The sequence below is a fragment of the Panthera tigris genome, chromosome A1, assembly GCF_018350195.1.
Source record: "Panthera tigris isolate Pti1 chromosome A1, P.tigris_Pti1_mat1.1, whole genome shotgun sequence".
Lineage (NCBI taxonomy): Eukaryota > Metazoa > Chordata > Mammalia > Carnivora > Felidae > Panthera > Panthera tigris.
This window is the reverse complement of record NC_056660.1, coordinates 206,633,189-206,654,007: the sequence shown is the minus strand read 5'-3', so window position 1 is coordinate 206,654,007 and position 20,819 is coordinate 206,633,189. Positions and strand designations below refer to the sequence as shown.

Genomic DNA, 20,819 nt, shown 5'->3' with positions numbered 1-20,819 from the left:
CACTCTTCTCTCTCAAAATAAATAAATAAACTTAAAACAAATAAAATACTCCCCTAGAATAAACAAAGACACCGTTGGTGACATAGTCTAGCACTGTACTGTCTAATGATGTAGCTCACTTGTGGCTATTTAAGTTTAAATTTCTGTTAATTAAAATTAAATACAATTCAAAATTCAGTTTTGCAGTTGGACTAGCCACATTTTCATCACTCAGTAGCCACATGGGGCTAGTGGCTACTGCACTAGACAGCACAGTCAGACAACAGATCCATCATCACTGAAATTTCTGTTAGATCTATTAGCAGTGCTGGAAAACTGCTAGCGGACAAGAACCACTTGAATATGAGGTTTAAGGGTGTGAGTGTGGCAAGGGCTAAGCCTGGACGTAGAGGCTGCACTCAAAGAATGGAGGGCTTACACGTCACACCACATTGCTCAGACTGTATATCCTTTAGGCCAAGCATCAGCAAATGTTTTCTGTAGAGGGCCACATCACAGATATTTTTGACTTTTGGGATCACATAGTCTTTGTCGAAACTACGCAACTTGCTGTTGTAGCATGACATCAACCATTAGACAACACATATGAGTGAATAAGCGTGGCTGTGTTACAATGACATTTTATTTGTATAAACTGCCAATGGGCTGGATTTGGCCTGCAGACCATGGTTTGCTAACCCCTATACTAGGCCACTAGGAGCCATCTGAAGGGTTTGAAGCAAGAAAGTTGCATAATTAGATATCTGCTGTAGAAAAATCATTCTAGTAGCAGAGTAATGATGAATTTAAGGAATGTGAATTGCAAGAGTGTAATAGTCCAGTCATAGAGGATAAAGGCCTGAATTCTAACTGTAGCCTGTTAAATATGGTTAAAGAGAAGGAAATGTATATGTGCTTTTAAGTTGGGTGGCAGGGAGTGGGTGGCAGTGGAGAGATATAAAATGACATAGAAGTATAAGGATTGGGTGACTGGGGAGATGGTGGTGGCACTTATTGGGTTAGAGAATATGAAGACAGCTCTGGAGAAGGATGATGACTTCAGTTTGGGTCAGGTGGCATTTGAGCTGCCAGACGTGTGAGTCACCAGCAGAGGTACAGCAGCTAAAGCCTTGAGAGGGGGGACAGGCAGAGTGAGAGGAAGGCAGACATGGTACCTTACTTATTTCCAACCAAAAGGCCGGAGTTCCAAGGGAACTGAGAAGGAATTGTTACAGGCATAGGGAGGAGAGCCAGGCAAGAATCAAGGGAAGACTTGCAAGTGTTATTGAGAAGAGTAAAAACATTCCATGGAGTTTGGCAATTAGGAGGCATTTTTGGGATGTTATTCAGAATAGATTTTCTAAAACAAAACAGAACAAATAATCACCACCAAAGTGTCTGAAGCTTCCTTTTGTGGAATGTGAGGCGATAGCTATGACTTTTCATGTTCTTGGGTTTTCTTTCGGTGTTAAGTGTTAAAATTAAAAGCAAGCAGATGATTTGGGTCCTTGGATCTCACCTCGGAAATGACATGGTCCACCAATCACTCTATCTGGGGTGAAAGGGCAGGTGAGATATTGTCTGGTCACCACTGAGGTAATCTCTGTGCAAACCTCTTGGGTGAATTTCATGCTGTGGGGGTTGGAAAGTTGCTAGACAAACCTTATAAAATGACATGGAGTTCTGATTTTAGGGTACTTGCAAACAAAAATGAACAAAAATGGTGGACATAAGACAAGGGACCTAGAGTAAATGCATAATGACCACTCTTGATACATAAAAATATTTTATCCTGAAGCCACCTTAATAAGGAAACTAAGTAGTAACAGCTTTAAGATAGAATCATGTGATTTGGAAGTGTTCCATTTCACAACTTAATGGTCAAAAGGATTAGTCATCCTTTCGATGGAGGAGTTTCAAATGACGATTTATAGCCATCTTTGAAGAAGTTTATATTAGGAAATATTTTACATGCCTAGTAGATGAATATATCTTGCTCAAACTTTGAATGATCCACTGTTTAAAATTTTGTCCTAACACATGGAAAAACTCACAAAATTTGCTCATCATTTTCAAGAGTAATTCTTGAGAGAATTAGAATTTGTTCCTAAAGGAATTGCTTAATCAAAGCATGGAAGTCTGAAAAACACATGTTTCTGGGCATGTTCATTTTACCTCTATCACCACTTCAAGGGAAAAATTAAATTACATGACAGTAACACAGCAATAACAAAAATAAAGTAAGGAATGCTTTCATCCTCAGTGACCAATTGGCTCACCAGGTTAGACAGTTTTACTGTGAGATGACTTCTTTCTCTGTATGAGCTGCTCTCTTCACCTTGGCCAGACTATGCCCTGACCTGAAGAGCCATCCTGGGAACATGTAGGTTACTTGAGGAGGCAGGGAAATCTCTACAGTGGGACAGTAGACTGAACTGTATAGACAGAACTCTATACAGAGAAATGCTAAAAAGGAAAGCTGGATACTATACACTAGTCCTTTCTGTTTTTATTTTTTGATACTGAAAGAATGGCAATTCGAATCATAACTGGAATTTTTAAAGAACTTAATAAATTTGTAAACTTTACTTAGGAAAATTATTTGGGTAAGGACATCAATAAACATTGTGAAAAAGAGGACCCAGGATGGAAGGAATGGGGAGATTAACCCTATTTGATATTAGAATATATTGTGAAATAATAATTGTGAATGTATGATAATAGAAAAATGAAATATAGATGGCTCAAAAGAGACCCATAATGCATGATAATCTAAAAATAAAAAAAATAGGGAAAGAAAATATTAAATAGATATTATTTTAACTTCACCTTTACTTCCTTCCATGAGTCAGAGTAAGTTTCCAATGGACCATAGAGTTAAGAAGGAAAATCAGCAGAGGATAGACTATAGTATTTATCCAAAATGGTGTTGGTTTTTAAAGAAATTATAACAGAGAAAACCAATTTATATAAAGGTGGGAAGCCTGCCATGCAACTACAAACAGCAAAATACAATGGAAAACAAAATGTGTAAAATATTTATATAAATGGGATCCAAATTTAACATATTCTAAACTAAGAATCTACATGTATGAATAGCACATCAATTGGTATCAATTGATAAGACCCCCTGCTCCCACAAATCCTATGTGAGAGGAAATTCAAGTAGTAACCTAATGTAACTGAAAGTGTTCAACAATAAAGGAAATTTATTTAAAATGGTTCCTTAAAATTGCTTTATTTATTAAATAATCAATCTGAGAAAATTAAAAATCCCATTCTGTCAGCATATATATCCATAAAGTAAGAAAAGGAAAAAAACTTGGAGTGCTTGGATGGCTCAGTCAGTTGAGTGCCCAACTCTTGATTTTGGCTCAGGTCATGATCCCAGGGTCGTGGAATTGAGCCCTGTGTGGGGCCCTGTGCTGAACGCAGAGCCTGATTAAGATTTTCTCTCCCTCTTTCTCTGTCCCTCTTCCCTGCTCACGCTCTCTCCTTTTCCCTACTCATGCTCTCTCTCTAAAGCAAAGAAAAAGAAAAAAAGAAAAGAAAAAGCTTAATTTCCTTGATCACCTTTAGGGCTTTAAGGAAATCATTCAAAGTAAGAGAACAACTATCAGTTAGATGTATGAAAATATTTGTTGCAATTTCTCTAATTGGAAAAATCCTGGCAGCAACCAAAATATTTAAGTAGATTATGATACCTTAACTGCATGGAATGTGTTACAATCATTAAAAGCATAATGAACAGCATTTGGTAATGTGGAAGAATGCTCATGAATAAACTGAGTTAAAAAAATGCTATGATAGTTAAGGACAAATACATACTTATAGATAAAGACTTAATGGTCATATAAGAGAAATCACTGTGACTGTGGATTGTTTCTCTTTTCATATTTCCTTTATGTATGTATGTATTTATTTATTTATTTATTTATTCTAAGAACAAGTTTTTAATGGTTTATTTTGAGAGAGAGAGAGTGTGTGTGTGTGCAGGGGAGAGGCAGAGAGAGAGGGAGACACAGAATCTGAAGCAGGTTCCAGGGTCTGAGCTGTCAGCACAGAGCTTGATTCAGGGCTCAAACCCACAAACCACAAGACAATGACCTGAGCCAAAATCAGATGCTTAACTGATTGAGCCACCCAGGCACCCCTTCAAATTTCCTTTAATATATTTGGAATGACACATGCAAAAAGAAAAAAAGTTCATTGTGCACAAAAAAATTGGTAAGGAAGCAGAAATCAAGCAGTATCAATTCACCCTGATTTTTTTTAAAGGTCAAAGATATCTCTTAAGGTAAAAGCACATAGAATCAATTTAGCACACTTAAATAATAATCTGGTACTGACTTAGTAAGAGTCACATAGAGAGTTACAGGTAGACTCACACTAAATTTATGAAACAGTAGGTTCCTACTGCACCCTACCTCTAGACCAGTGTAGTGCCTTTTTTCTTTTTGGACCCTAGAGAGTCAGGTAAATGGAATAGTTTAGGCATAGGCTCTAGAGCTATCTTAGTTTTACCACTTAATTTGCTGTTGCTAATTCTTTAACCTCTCTCTCTCTCTTTTGGTTTCCAGATTCGTAAGATGGAGTAAAAGCAATATATCTCTCACAATTTTAAGAATTTAGTAAATTGATATTTTTAAAAACAACAATGTCTGGAATATAGGAAGCATCTAGTTAAATGTCAACTATTGTTATTATATTCCTTATTCCTCAAATGCAAAGTATGAAAAATGATTTGAACCTTGATGTAGCTCAGGACTGTGCTATAATAAAAGATAGAAACAATCCATTTTTCTATTCCTAAAGACTTTTTACAACCCAAATAATCTAGTCTACTAATATATTCTTTGAGATTCCATGAAAAGAGTTTGTAATGGGACCAAGTAAGGTATTTCTATAAAATTAGGAAACTGCTTATAAAATTTGCAGTGCAAGAAAGTGAACTCATGGAAACTCCATGAAGTAGATGTTTTAAAGATACCTCTCAAATATTAGTACGGATACTTCTTTTTACTTTTTAAAGAACCGAAATCTAGTTTTATTTCCATGAAATAAAAATGTTCATGAACATTGCCAAAGCCCGCCTGGAGAGCCTGGAACCTTCCCTACTCTTCAGAGACTGCCAATAACTCATTGTGAACCCATGGGAGATAGCAGTGACAAAATCCAAGTGAAAACTGCATGAGCTGAAGTTGGCTTATGTTTTCTAAACTAAGAATTCTGTGTGTTACAGTTACAATCTCTGTGTTTTCCATAACTAAACAGATATAGATTGGCCTGGATATTCTCATTTCTATCAAGAGCGAGAATTTGGTTTTAAACTGTGTAGTTACTTATTAAGTGAGATGGATGGTTTTGCCTTAATCAGATTAGACTCTTAAGAAATTATGAATCCAGTAGCAAATATGAGGCTTCAGGTATGCAAGACAGCATGATGGAATGCAAATTAATTGGAGAGAAGATACACTTGAATATCAAAGGTGCTTGATGAGAATTTCAAGGCACGGACAAGAAAAATGCTGAAGGCAAAACACTGGCAAATCAAGGGCGATGAAGAGTGGGGAGGGAGTGAAAAGTGAGAGCTTTCTCTCAAGTACAGATATGAGATGTCTCATACTCTGTCTAGTTATATGTCTAGAAAAATATTTCCTAAAATGGTAACAGTGGTTCTCATCACATGGTAGGATTTTTACTTTCTCTACATTCTCCTATATATATTTTTTTTAATCATCATGCATCTCATATTTACAAGAGAGGAAAATGATGAAGATAGTTACATCTAGAGGGAAAAGGGTTTTGTGTTGATATAGAGTGATACGTGGAGGATGCAAAAGTGCACTGGCTAAAAAGTATGTAGAGTGGAGTATTATGTTAAAATTTCCAGCTCTGTTTGTTCAGTCTGTCTGACACTTAAACTTTCCACCTTACTTTTTATTATGAAAAATTATAAGCATATCCAAAAGTTGAACTTGAAAGTGAACATCACTATACTTAACCTAGATGCTTTAATTGTTATTATTTTCCTATTCTTCGCTTTGCCACATCCATTCACCTTTGGTTTTTGATGCATTTTAGAGTAAGTTGCAGAATTCAATACCCTATTTGATACCAAATTTTTAACAACCTCCCCCACCCCTATACCCACATACAACTCAAGACTGGTTCAGAAACCCCTGGTAGGCTGTTACGCATTTAAATCGGATCTTTTTCTTAAACCTGGACACTGTTTCCAATCCAAACATGTCCAAAATCAGCTGCCTACCCAGAAGGCAAGGCTTACCAAACCTTATCATGACTCTTTCTATATCTAAAACTATGTAATTTATTCCACTCATAGAATATTAAAGCCAGAAAGGGAAACCATCTAATCTGGAGTTGCCACTGGCAGTGTTTCCAGGAACCAAGCAGGTAACATAAAAAGTGGGTAACTCATGTAAAAAATCAAGTGGATCTCATAATGGAGACTGACCAAGCCTCAGTGTGGGAAGGCAGCAAGGAGAAACAAAGCTACCCAGAGTGCATGTGAAAACAGAATTTTCAGTTGGGGCAAGGCTTCCAGCCTCAGCCTACTGGTTCCAAGAGCCCTTTATCATTTTTCATGAGGGCAGAACACTTAAACATACAAATTTACTAGAATAATTAAAGTAGTATACTGTTAAATAGAATCCTTCTCTAAAAGTATTTATAAATGCAGTATCCATAGCTGTTCAGTTCAATACAGACCTTAACAATGGAACCAGTAATGTAGATATTACAAATGCAAAGATGTGCTATGTTTCTAATTCTTGCAAATCACTTGCCCAAGAAAGCAATATTCTCTCACCTCTGGATTGACTGCCTGTCTGTAATGAACCCTTAAAGAAGAGAAAAACCAGTGTTTTCACTGATCAAAGAAAGAGTAGTTGTAGCATCACTTCTTAAGAATGTTCTGACAGATTTTTCCTTCCTTCCTTCCTTCCTTCCTTCCTTCTTTCCTCCCTCCCTCTCTTTTTTCTTTCTTTCTTTCTTTCTTTCTTTCTTTCTTTCTTTCTTTCTTTCTTTCTCTTTCTTTCTTTCTTTTCCATGTCTGTGGCTTACAAATTAAATAGGAGGATTTACCACATGGAAGGGAAGAACAGTAAGAAAATAGGGATGTAGAAGAGTCAAGACATATAGAAGTTATATCTGAGTTTTCTTGTCTAATTAATCATGAAGACATGGTTATTCCGGCTACTTTCTAGAATTTCCTCCCTCCATGCCCCTCTTATCAAATTCAATCAATGTTTGCTTAAGTTGGTTAATTTTTACATCTATTGAGAATTGAAACCATCTAAGCTCTGCATACTCAGTAGCCACAGGTGGACTTTGCTTAGAAATCTGAAGTTACAATCTTCTCTTTGTTTGCCTGATAATTAACAACAGATAGTTTGGAAATTCCCCTGCTCATCCACACCCTAGGTAACTAATTTAAACAGTATGTATCTAAGCCCTATTGTGTTGGAGTGGCTGTGTTCTGCTATTAAAAAAACTCCACCCAGCCCTGAAATGCTGTCTCATGCAGTTGTGGGTACAAGTGATAAAATTAGTTTCTTTCTGGTGAATGTCCTCTGGTGATAAACTCAACTTAACTACTTGTCTTTCAAAGTTGTAGTGATAAAATTGCTGGTGGTTCTTTGGATGATGTTTATACATTCACACCTCAAAATGTATTTACTCAAGTTAAACCTCCCACGTATCTACCTTATTAAAATGTTTTCACCATATTTCACACAAATTCTTTCAGCTAAATATCTGTCATAGATCAAATTCAGCAGATGTTTATTTCAGTTCCACTTCTTTTGACCTCTGCCAGGATTTACATAAGGGTTGAATTTATTGTTGGCTTATCAGTTTATGAAGCTCAAATTTGACTATAGAAAAATGATTCTGAGCTCCAGTTTTATAATTCCACTAGCTGATGTTAAAAACCATATGGTAAAATTCTAAAACATTTTAATGAAAGAAGTTAATTTTTATTGAATCAATATTTTTAAAGAGGATATAACATTTTTGGGAGAAAGTGGGCCTTCTAAAGCAAAGTTTCCAATATGAAAAAAAAAAAAAGAAACATTCTATAACTGCTTTTTAAAAAAATTTTCCTTCTCAAAACACTTATTTTGACAAGTTTATTTTGAAGGTGCTTTGCATGTTTTACTTACAAAATAAATAATTCAGAGAAATTTTGCGTGGCTTTTGTTGTGTGACAGGCATTATTCTGAAGATATTCCTACATCAGCCTATGTAATCCTTACAACAACCCTAGTAATAGGTATAGTTATTCATCCCGTTTTTCACAGAGGGAGAAACTGAGGCATACAGAGGGTAAATTGTTCAAAGTCACATAGCTGAAAATGGGCAACACTGAGATTCAAACCCAGGAAAGTCCACTTCCAGATGAGATTGATTTTCAACTTTTTCACTAGAAGTTTACCCACTTCCATGTAGAATTCCTGAAATACTGGGTAAGACTTGGCATCAGTGATCATTAAAATGGGTGAGTGGGACACGAATAATGCAAAATTGAACTAGATATTTGAATCATTTGCGGGAATTTATTTATTTGAAATCTTAATTTATGTATTTTGAGAGAGAGAGCACGTGTGTGAGCAGGGGAGGGGCAGAGAGAGAGGGAGAGAGAATCCCAAGCAGCCTTCTCACTGTCAGCACAGAGCCCCACTCTGGGCTCAATCTCACCACTGTGAGATCAGGACCTGAGCCAAAATCAAGAGACAGATGCTCAAACAACTGAAGCACTCAGGTACCCCATCATTTGGGGGAATTTAAAAGATAAAAGAACCTGAGCCCTGCCTGAGCTGAATCAGAATCTTTTGGCGAATGGCTCATGCAATTGTATGAAGTTTAACAGGCAATTGCAATGTGCAGTCAGGCTGAGAATCACTGGTTCAAACCTCTTTAGCTAAGTCTTAGTGCAGGAGATCTCAAACTTTTTTATGCATCAGAATCACCTGGAGGGCTTGGAACGCACAAGTGGCTGGGTCCCACTCCTAGAACTTACTTAGTCAGTCTTGCGTAGAGCCCAAGAATTCCTATTATGTTCCCAGGTGATGTTGATGTTGCTGGTTTAGGGAGCATACTTTGAGAGCTGCTGTCTTAATAGGTTGGGATAGGAGTAAAAGGGAGAAATGGAGCCCTGAAGACACTGAACTAATTCTCTCACTAGCTCATCAACCCTGGTGATGACATATTTCTTCCACTTTGTTGATTTACCCAATGTCACTGATCAAGGATGAAGGGAGAGAGGAAGAAAGAAAGATATGAAGCTAAAGGGAAGTGAGGGAAAAGAGAAAGAGAAGAAGAATTAAGTTCTGGTCAATAAATTAAAGTTTTGTGGCTCTCTCACTGACCTAACCTCATGTCAGTGATAGGTAGAATACAAAATGAGAAAATTTAAAGATAAACATTTCTATATCAGAAACATAAGGCTGTGAGTGAGACTAGTGGGCAGGTAAATTGGGCTGTCAGTTCAGGTTATGAAGACATTTGTTACTTCAGCCCTATAGGGTAACCTGAAAGCCAGAGCTAGGGTCACTCTTTGAAACCAAGGGCAAGGACAGATATGCTTTTTTTTTTTTTTTTTTTTTTTAGTTATTCAAGCTTTATATAAGGAGACCAGATGACCTGCCGCTAAGAATTGCCTTAGGATAGAGCAGCAGTTTTCAACTGGGGGTGATTTTAATAGAGTAATAAATCATGGTGGGGGCATTTTGTAATACCTGGAAATGCTTTGTATATTGCCACAATGAGGGGGGCAAGGGTACTACTGACATCCAGTGGGAAGAGGGCAGAGATGCTATTAAATATGCCACAATTCACAAAAGTGCTGATTTGAGAAACCCTGGGGTAGACGCAGTCCCAGAACAGGAACTGGGCCAAGATGCCAGGTGACTTAGTAATGAATATTCCCAATATTACTGTGAACCTGATCACACGCCAGTCGATATAGACCTGGCTCTGGGCTGGAGTCCTCAAGAAGAAGTAGTGGAGAGAAGCACAACACTAGGGAAGGCAGTTCGGATGAAAAAAACTAACCAACTGAGAAAACCTTTTCAAAATGGGTCTACAACACAAAATTCCAAAATATGGGAAGAAAAATATTAATAAGAAATAAAACCCTAACAAAAGCAACAATTAAATATGAAGATTTAATCTATTCAATTAAAATAGTAGAGCAATCTGAAAATGACTTTGCAAATTCACAAATAATTAGGAAACAAATATATGAATAACATCCATAGGAGAATATAAGAATATTTGAAACAAATTAGGTAGATATTAGGTAAAAACAATTAATTCAAAGTTGGAAATGAAAACTTAATCATGGAAACAAAAATTCAGTATATGGGATAAAACATGAATTGGGCATAAATAGGGTGAAAAACTACCCTGGCTTGTCTGAGCCTTAGAAATTTCTGGGGCATAAGACTTTAGTGCTAAAACTGGGAAAGCACTGGGCAAGCTGAGAAAATTGGTCATCCTGGACACAGGTGAAGAAAAACTTAGTGGATTGAAAGATGAAGTTGATAAACTGACTTAGAATTCATCACACAGAGACACAGAGATAAAAAATGTGGAGGATAGCATGGGACTTTTATCTAATAGAGATTCTAAACAAAAACAAAAACAAAAACAAAAACACCCAAAAAACCCAACCAACCAACAAACAAAAACTAGGAAGGACAAAATGATAGAGTAATTGTTTTGAGGAAATAATAGCCAAGAATTTTGCAGAATTGAAAAAAGTTATTAGGCTTTAATTCAGGCAACTACAGCCTGTGGGCCAAATTTAGCCTGCCACCTGTTTTTATAAATAAAGTTTTATTGGAACACAGTCATACCCATTTGTTTATGTATTGTCTGTGGATGCTTTCAGACTACAGTGGTAGAGCTGAATAGTTGTGAGAGAGACTGTAAGGCTGCAAAGCCTAAACTATTTACTATTTGGTTCTTTATATAAAAATATTGTAGGCTTCTCATTAAATCAATATGCTGAGTACCAAGCAGGATAAATAAAAATAAATTCACATCTCTATGAAGTGTAGTAAAGCTGCAGAACATAAAGATAAACATCTTAAAGGGAATGACAGAATCTCACCTACAGAGAATGACAGATTTTACAGCACAATTATACCAACAATAACAAAAATCGGAAGCCAATGGAATAAGTCTTTAAACTGCTGACAGGGGGGTGCCTGTGTGGCTCAGTTGGTTAAGTGTGATTTCAGCTCAGGTCATGATCAGGTTTGTGAGACGAAGCCCTCCATCTGCTGTCAGTGCAGAGCCTGCTTGGGATTCTTTCTTTCTCCCTCTTTCTCTGCCCCTCCCCTACTCTCTCTCTCATGCTCCCACTTTCCCTCACTCTCTCTCTCTCTCTCTCTCTCTCTCTTTCAAAAATAAATACACACTTAAAAAAATAAAGTTCTGAGGGAAAGTAACTATCAATTTAGAATATTTATACACAGGTAATCTATCACTTAAGAATGAAGTAAAAATGAAGATGTTTTCAGTCACACAAAGAGCAATATACATTGTAGTATATAATATTCTTCTTCCAAGTGGGTCCCCATCTCTACTATTACCCTGAATGCATGATGATTATACATCCCTACATGTCTGTCCTTTCAGCTGAGATATGTGTGACTTATTTTGGTCAATTAAGTGTGAGTGAAAATGACACACATCTCTTCCAAGAAGAAGTTTTAAGAAGTAGGAATAGGATTGGAGGATTGTGTTCAATGAGTAATCACACTATTTTTAGGTTCCTGTTGTGTTGGGGAGAATAATAATGGAAATCCTCAATAACTGTAGAAATTGTTAGATAGTAGGCAAGAGTGTATATATTAGGGTAAAAGGATATATGAATCCACAGCAGATGAGTAAGACGTAAGACACAAACTTGGAACTTTATGAGACATATTGACCAGTATGACAGAATCGGGAGCCTAGAAGTGGAGTCACTATATACGGCAAATGGACATATGGCCAAGGAGGCATTAGAAAGTGGTAGGAGAAAAGAACAGACTAAAATAAATAGTACTAAATTGGTTACCCACAAGGGAATATATTAGATGACTACTTCACATCACAAGTATAAATAAAATCTTGATGATTAAAGCGAAAAGGGAGAGGTTAGGAAATAGCTTTACTATTTGGGAGTGGGGAATAACTTCTTTAAAAGGACATCAAAACCAGAAATGATAAATGACTTATTTTTAAATTTGTTAGCATTAAGATGTAAAACTTCTCTATAAAAAAGAGACAACAAAAAATAAAGAAAAAAGAAGCCATGGGACATAAAATTCACAATGCACCCAATTGACCCATGATTAGCGCCTAGAAATGGGTAAAGATTTTTGATAAATCAACATGAAAAGATGATCTATGAGAAAATGGACAAACCATGTGAAGAGGACAAACCATGTGAATAGTCAATAAATTTAGGAAAACATGTTTCATCTTAGTAATAATCAGGAAAATTAAATCAACAATGAAATGGGGTTTTACATATAACAAATTCTCAGAGCTCTATCAGTAAGCCTGACAAACTGATATTGGGGATGATATGGATTTATTAAATCCATCAATCCTTAAAGTAGGCTCCACGCCCAGCATGGAGCCCAATGAGGGGCTTGAACTCAAGATCCTGAGATCATGACTTGGGCTGAGATCAAGAGTCAGGTGCTTACCCAACTGAGTCACCCAGGCACCCCAGGGTGAGATGTAAATTGTTACAATGACTTTGGAGAACCATTTGCTATGACATTCAATAACCTTGAAGGTGCCCATTCCCTTTATGTACAAACATACTCATTCTAGTATCATTTGAAATTGAAAATAATGACAACAAATTAAATGTTGAGAGTCTACATGAATGAATTGCAATATAACTACATAACAAGTAAATAATTTGAACCAGACCTGCATGTGACCAAATGGATACATCTTGAAGACATACCAGTGAGAAAAAAGCATACGCAGAAATCATAAGCAAATGAAACCAAGCAAAACAGTTCTATATATTATTTTATAGATACAGGCAGATGAAATAAAAACATAAAAACATGGCAGCAGGTGAGATGCTGCTTTCAGAGCAGTGTCCCTCTACTGTTGGAGGGAGGGACATGGAACTGGGAAGGAGAAAAAGAGAGATTCCACTTTGTCTTTTTCATTTTTTTTGAAAAGATGGCAAAATGGCAATATTATGGCAGAATGGTAATATGCATGAGATCTGGGTGATATGTGAGAATTTGTTATATGATTTGTTTCATAACATACCATAATATTTTACGTTTTTCGTGCCATTATATTTTAAAAATGAATGACATGAGAGGACAGAGAGGGCAGATGGGATGCAACTTGGAAAATTGGGGAAGTGATACTGAAGTTACCAAATCAAGAGCTGGAGTCCCACACCCGCTTGCCTTAAGAACAAGGCTGCAACACATTTAATGTATGCTAAAATGTGCTCCAAGAAGTTACTCTCATTTCCTCCTATGGGTCTTGATGTGTGGATGAGAAAGATCCTTTAGGATTTGAACTCTCATCCTTGACTTAAAACTTGCTTATCATAGCACAGGATTTTTTTTTTTTTTTTTTTTTTTTTTTAACACACCAAGCTAGATTTTGCTGGTGTGTCTCCTTTTGCAGAAGAAGAGGATACAAGCCAGGTAGTGGAGTTGGGGAAAAACATGTAGAGGTGAATGGATTTCCGTTTGGGGGGTATCAGCATATTATTCAGGCCCCTCCGGCTTATGCAATAAGAAAAAGAATCACATTGTACTTGAAAGGTGAGGGTTGGAACCCTAGCTCTTAAAGGGATCCTTCTAGCTCACTTTTTATGTTCTCTGATTTCCCTGGGACACCAGCTCTCAACTGGGCTTTCACTAAAGCCATCCAAATTATCTGAAGGCCCCTAAACCTGTTTCCTTCAGAAACCCTACACTATTTATTCTCTAACTTGGCTGCATTCAAATTAGAGCCAATTTTAAAGGATGAGGGAGAAAGTCAATATTTAAGCCCAAGCATAGTCAAGGCTGCCTGCAGAGTACGAATGTCACTTCAGAAGTAGCCCTCTTCTCAAAATGTAAACCAGACAATGGCACTCACTCCTTTGCTTAGGGGTCACCAATGACTGCTGGGGTGAACAACCTAAGATCGAATCCCTGGGCTGATGCCTCTTCCTTAAAACCATCTCTTGCCACTCTTCTCTTGATTATCCTCTAGCCATTCTGGCATTTTTGCCAATCCAAGCTGTCCCCTGTCTCACATCTTCTGCACCTGCCATTTCTACTGCTTGAAGTGGTTCTGACTGCCTCGTTTCCTGTGTCCTGCTCATTCTTACTGTTTGGTGCAGCAGTTCTCAACCCTCACTGGGCCCCACCTCCCGCCTCAAGGTTTTGATTTAACTGGTCTTGTTTGGCGCCTTGGGAATGGGTATGACTTGTAACTGCTCAAGTGATTCTAATGTGCAGCCAGATTTGAGACCCAGTGCTTTGGTTTAAATCTCACTTTATCAGGGATCAGAGCCCTAAAGAGGATGTCTCCTTTCTATCTTCTATCTCAGCTCCTATTTACCTCCTTCAGAAGTCACTACCAGGTATTTCATGTGTTTACTTTGATTAACTTTGATCTATCTCTTCTACCAAACTGTGGTTCTCCAAGTGCCTGGGTCAGCAGCAGTATCTGAAACCTTATTAGAAATGCAAAATGTTAGGCCCTGTCCCTTACCGTCCGGGTGATTCAGATGCGTGCTAAAGTTTGAGATCCACTGCCCTGAGTGGAAGCTCTAGGAAGCTGGGACCCCACTTGTGTTGTTCACCCCGCATTCTGATCCAGCCAAACCCCAGCCTGGAGTAGAGGCTCAACAAATCTTTGTTGAAAGGTTGTGTGGGTGATAGCACATTTCTTTTGTCAGTAGCTCACATGTCAACTGAAAGTTGAATGAAAGGAGCAAAACAAGCAAACACACAAACAGAAACTGCAAAACCGATCATTACTCCATTTCTTAAACTTCCAAATGTATTCATAAAAGATTTTTTTCCTCACCCATCAACATACAAAAATTTCTGCATTAGATATCTGTTCCACCTTTTTCATCCAGAAAATTAAGCAAATTGAAATGTACCTAAAATTACTTGTCATAAAGATGAGTTTACCCTATTTTTTTCATTTTCACCATGAGGTGAGATAATTTGTCTAAGTTATCAAGTCAATTTCCACAGGGGCAGCTGTTGAGAATTAGAATTCTGTTGCCATGTCCTTCCACTTCTAAAATGTGGAATCACGTACTAAAGAACATGGGCCAACTCTATGACTTTCTTGAGTAGTGATGTGTATAAATGAATATATTGCCTATATTACCATGAAGAAAGAAAAATAAGAAACAATCTAAATGTCTAACTATATGGAAATGATTAAATCATGGAAAAATGATTCATCATTAAAAATGATAGCATAACTCAGATATTATTCAAGATATTTTAAATAAAAAAGCAGGCAAGGAAATGGCTTATAAAGAATGATAGCACTTACAGAAAATCATATTTATAAAATATATTTTAAAATGATGAAATTCTAAGGGATCTGTATTTACTTCACAATGATCACCCCCAGGTGTTGAAACCACAGAAAACATATATTGTTTCATTTCTGCAGATCTATATTTCTAAGAAATTTTCTTTAACACTATGTGTTACTTCTGTAATAGGAAGACAGTAAACCCCTAAGAAAACATTGCTTATATATTGCACCAAATACACACTATCCAGTTAAACTTTTTTTTTTTTTTTTTTTTTTGGTGTTATTCATCTTGTTTCCCCTGAAAAAAATCTAAATACCTCGGTAAATATCACTTATTTTGGGAAAGGCTATCAGTAATTAAGGTCAAGCATTCTTCTCAGAATCTGAAACCTAAAGGCCCAGTTGGGAACACTACAAGAACTTGTAAGTGCCATCTTGACAGGTGACTGCTTTCCTCTAAGAGTGTGGCTGCAGGTAGGATCCGTGTGCCACCATTTCCTCCATGGCTGCTCATTCGTCCCTTCTATGAGTCCATAACTCTGACCCCGTCTCTTCTCCTCCATGGCAAAGTTACTATCTCTCACCTCTGTAGTTCCCCATTCTGGCTTGAGAGTTTCCAGACTTATAAACACATCCCATGAACCCTTTGCCCTCTCTATCTCAATGCCTGCAGGGCATTCCCTTCCCCAACTGAGTAGCTGCAGGAGTCATTGTCTCAATCCCCGTCTTTTCACCAGGGGTTGGCAAAGGAAGCAACCCTCTCCCTTATGAGAGAAGGGATAACTCCGTCTCTAATCTTCTGGGAACTGGGGAGTGGTGGAAGGGGCGTATGGGATAGAAAGTTAGCTCTCCTCTAGACTCTGGGAGCATAAGAACACTACATGTATGAGAACACAGGCCATTTTTACAGAGAAAAAATAGGAAACTGCGTGGCACAATACCAACACTGCAGTTCAGCTACATCACGGGTTAAGCTAGTTTTTATAGTACAGCTGGGAACCCAGTCACTATTTTAAATGTGCTCCAAATAATGAGCTTCAATTAACTTTGGGAACACAACCTGTCCCTAAGGTTTGGACTATTTGGGTTTTGTTTGCTTCTCTTAATTAAAATAACAAAATGCATTTTTAAACTAAAGAGCTCGTTTATAAAATCCACAGTGTGGTCAAAATGGCACTCATCGTCAGCAATATTGCCCAACATTTATCATTGGGGTTCTCTTCTGGGATCCAAAATGCTTATAATAGGAAACTTGCCTACATTACTGATTCTGGCACCTAACTTTCTTAAAGTGGCAAAGACAAAGAATGCAGCTTTTCTTTCCGTAAGTCATAGCCTTTCCTCTAGTCTGAAGGGTAGAGTCAGAAAGGGGAAATCCTGAAGCCACAGACACTCAACTGGTATAACACTCAGCAGTTTTATTTGCAAATGGAACAATGGGTCAAGCAAAAATCCCAAAGGCTTGGAGGACCTGGCTAAGAATCATCCCTACCCGTTTCTGCCCTAAGTAGAGAAGATGAGATGTCTGCCAGGAGACCAGGGAGAGTCATAAAATCTATTACTTACCATTTTATTGAAAAGAGTTGATATGCCTGACACACGGCGCCCCTGAAGATGCTGTAACTCGGACAGTGAATGTGCAAGTTAGCTTTGCAGAGTGCACTTCCTATTTTGAACTGTGTGGTCTGTCCAGCCTTCACACATTGATATGTAAGGTTTATTTGCATGTTATCTCAGCCCTCAGAATATTTGTATAACTGGCCAGGTTTATCAAGTTATTATACTTTAGTAATATGAGAACAGGTATTGGTGAAGTTCTGAAGTCCAAAAGATGACATGGAATTTTTAAAGAAGTGCCTGGATATTAACTTTTGTGTACACTATTAACCTGTTTAATATAGAATCTGTATTTGTGAATCTATCTATCTATCTATCTATCTCTATCTATCTATCTATCTATCTATCATCTATCATCTATCTATCAAAAAAGGACACAATCTAAAATGTTAACAGTGGTTGACTTAGGTCAGTTTTATTACAAATAATTCTTGTTTTGTACTTTGATGAATTTTTGACTTTTCTATTTTGAGTATATAGTACTTGTTGAAAACATAGCTATAATCTTAACAGGAACAAAAGGAACATGATAATTTTAATCAACAATCCCAAATGTATTTAACTCTATCTTACCAATATTTATTTTTTTTTAAATTTTTTATTTTTTTAAAAATTTTTTTTTTTTTCTTCAACGTTTTTTTAATTTATTTTTGGGACAGAGAGAGACAGAGCATGAACGGGGGAGGGGCAGAGAGAGAGGGAGACACAGAATCAGAAACAGGCTCCAGGCTCCGAGCCATCAGCCCAGAGCCTGAGCGGGGCTCGAACTCACGGACCGCGAGATCGTGACCTGGCCGAAGTCGGACGCTTAACCGACTGCGCCACCCAGGCGCCCCGTATCTTACCAATATTTAAATGGTAGAGCTATCTACCAGCTTCTCGGATGGCATTCATTAAAAATATAGCCATATGCCAACCTAGCTTCATTGTTAGGTTTTTAGCAATTTTTATTAGCATCAGATGGCTTAATCCCTCATGCTGGTAAATTAGATACTTTTAAGGCATGGTGTTTGATGCTGAATCCCATCGATTATCTGTAATACCTATCTGAACACATTCTGCTACACACATTTATCACCTTTATTTTGAATATGCAGCCTGACTCTAAAACAATTTCAAGGGCAGAAGATCATCTTTGTTGCTTCTTGAAAAGGGAAAGCAACTTATTCCTTAATTTTGGGTTGCCAATTTCCAGATCTTTTTGTAAGTACCCTACCTTTTTGTAAGTACAGCATTTACCTAGTAGAGAGGCACATTTTTTTCACTTGATGCTAATACTGATTACCACCATGAGAACACAAATCCTTTATTTAAAAAGATGTTCCCTAGTATTTATTCTCTAAAATGGGAAATGCCTTTTCACACTCAAGATATGCTTAGAAATATGGACAGAATCATTGCCAGGACAAAGCATGAAGACAGAGCAGGGGGCAAGTTCCAGGGGTGGAAAAGAACCTGATACTGCCTTGAAACCTGCAGGTATTTTAAAGAGGGAGTGATCAGAACCTATGTGGGTAGGCAGGGATCTGAAATTGCAGTCAGTGGCACACAATAAATGCTCAATGAATAAAAGGAGGATCACAGTAAGACAGGTATAGGAATGAGGCATGCTTTTAGATATAAAACATTGGTTGGCAGAAGGCCTTGAAACGGAGACATTCTTTAGCCTAACCAGAAAGCCTTTTATCTACTATGTGCTGAAACAGAGTTTTTTTTTTTCAGTGCAGGTACAGTGTAGGGTCTAAAGCAGTGGTTTTCAACCTGGTTGCCCATTAAAATCACCCGGAATGCTTTAAAAAATCCCAGTTTTCTGGCTTCACCCCAGACCATCAAATCAAAATCTCTAAGTTTGAGACACAGTCATCAGTATTTTTTAGTTTCCGGGAAATTCCATGGTGTAGGCAAGCCTGATCTCCAAAAGGACGAACAGATGACTCATGCCAGCAAGATGGTGAACAGCTCACCAGGCAAGCCTTGCAGATAGAAATGATCTTGATGTTCTGACATGGTTTACTACTAAGTTGAACAACATATTTTCACCATGCAGTACATAATAATTACTTATTCTTGGTCATTCCATGATTTTCCTCTCTGCACCAGTAAGTTGGACAAAAATTGTATCATGAACAGAAATCTAGAAATTTCCCTTAACGATGTAGCAGACCGGACAAGTCTCTGATTAAGAGGACTTTGAATTTCAATTCATTCATTTGAATTCCATTTCAATTTGTACTTATTTCCAAACGATAATTAAGGTAAAGTTTAGTTGTTATTGACATAAATTCAGCAGTCTGTCAAAAACATGTGTTTAAGAGACGTAATTTGACTAAGAAAATAAAAGGTAAGGGCTGAAGCTCCCAACCATAACTCATAGTCCACCAAGGAGTTTTAATTTTTTTACTTAAAATATATTTCAAGTATCACATATGTGAGTATATTTCCTGTGAAGTGAATTAAGGACCAAAGGCCCTGAGCAGGAAGGTGAAACAGGAAATGCAATGAAGATGACGGACAATATAGAGATACCATCTAAAGAAGATAAAGTTCTATTTTCCTGGTATGGGCACTGCAATTATTTCTGCTAGTGAAGGGCAGGAGTAGCTCAGAGGATGCAAGTCGTTAGAATGCAAGTCTCTAAATACTTAAGCATGCATTCTCTTTTCATAAATTTGCATTCCACAGGACAGTTTTTGTTCAGGCAATGGTAAAATGAGTCTGCCATTTTGGTATTCATTGAAGGTGATGGCTAGGGGGAGACAGTGAGGCCCAACAATGTGGGGTGGGTCACAGAAACCAGCTTCAGTTTTCTTTTTTTTTTCAAATTTTTTTTTTTTTAACATTTATTTATTTTTGAGACAGAGAGAGACAGAGCATGAGCAGGGGAGGGACAGAGAGAGAGGGAGACACAGAATCTGAAACAGGCTCCAGGCTCTGAACTGTCAGCACAGAGCCCGACGAGGGGCTTGAACTCACGCCGTGAGATCTTGACCTGAGCCGAAGTCGGAGGCTTAACCGACTGAGCCACCCAGGCGCCCCACCAGCTTCAGTTTTCAAAGTCAATTTACAAGATGATGGAGGGAAATAGCACTCACAAATTTAGCTAACACTACTTACTGATTATTATTTAAAAGCATTGTCAGTGTTGTCTCTATCAGTTTCTAAAAGGAGCATGGTCAAAATGGTTAGCGGAGAGGGTTACAATTGCTTACACTCTTACACAATTTCAGCTTTACAACCTGAATGGCTAACATTTTAGAGAAGAAACAAATGATTACTTACTTTATGTGCTCAACACGAACATGCCAGGACAAGAGCCTGAGATAGGAGAACAGAGGGATGTTGAATCTCACCTCTTCCAGGAAGCCTTCTCTTCTGCATACTCACTCTTCTCCCTCTTTTTCTGGCCTCCCGCAGACTGCACCACAAAATGAAGCTCAAAATGGATATGTTTGCCTTTTATGGTTCTCCCATTGTATCGGCTGCATTAAGTTTGGCTCCCTAATTAAATTTCAAACTCCTCCAGTGCGAATTGATTTGCATACTTCCTTCCGTCATCCTGAGATCCTAAGGCAACTTGGATTTTTCTAAACCTGTTTTTTGGGTTCATGGGTTCCTTTCAGAATCCGATAAAAGCAGTATACAGTATGCACACTAATTCT

General features: G+C 37.6%; 1 protein-coding gene across 3 annotated transcripts in view; it reads right to left on the bottom strand.

Moving 5' to 3' along the window:
- Positions 1-20,549, bottom strand: part of FYB1 (FYN binding protein 1) — a 161,088-nt gene extending 140,539 nt beyond the window's left edge. The window contains exon 1 of one of the 3 annotated variants that reach the window (XM_015543518.2): positions 20,440-20,549. Coding sequence is in view for 2 of the 3 variants with exons in the window: in XM_007095452.3 (XP_007095514.1) it covers positions 17,110-17,112 (3 nt within the window). In the remaining variant the exon portion in view is untranslated. Of the gene's footprint in view, positions 1-17,109; positions 17,229-20,439 lie in introns of those variants that run through there. The other 2 variants (XM_007095452.3, XM_015543519.2) reach the window with 2 other exon arrangements.
- Positions 20,550-20,819: the final 270 nt, after the last annotated feature.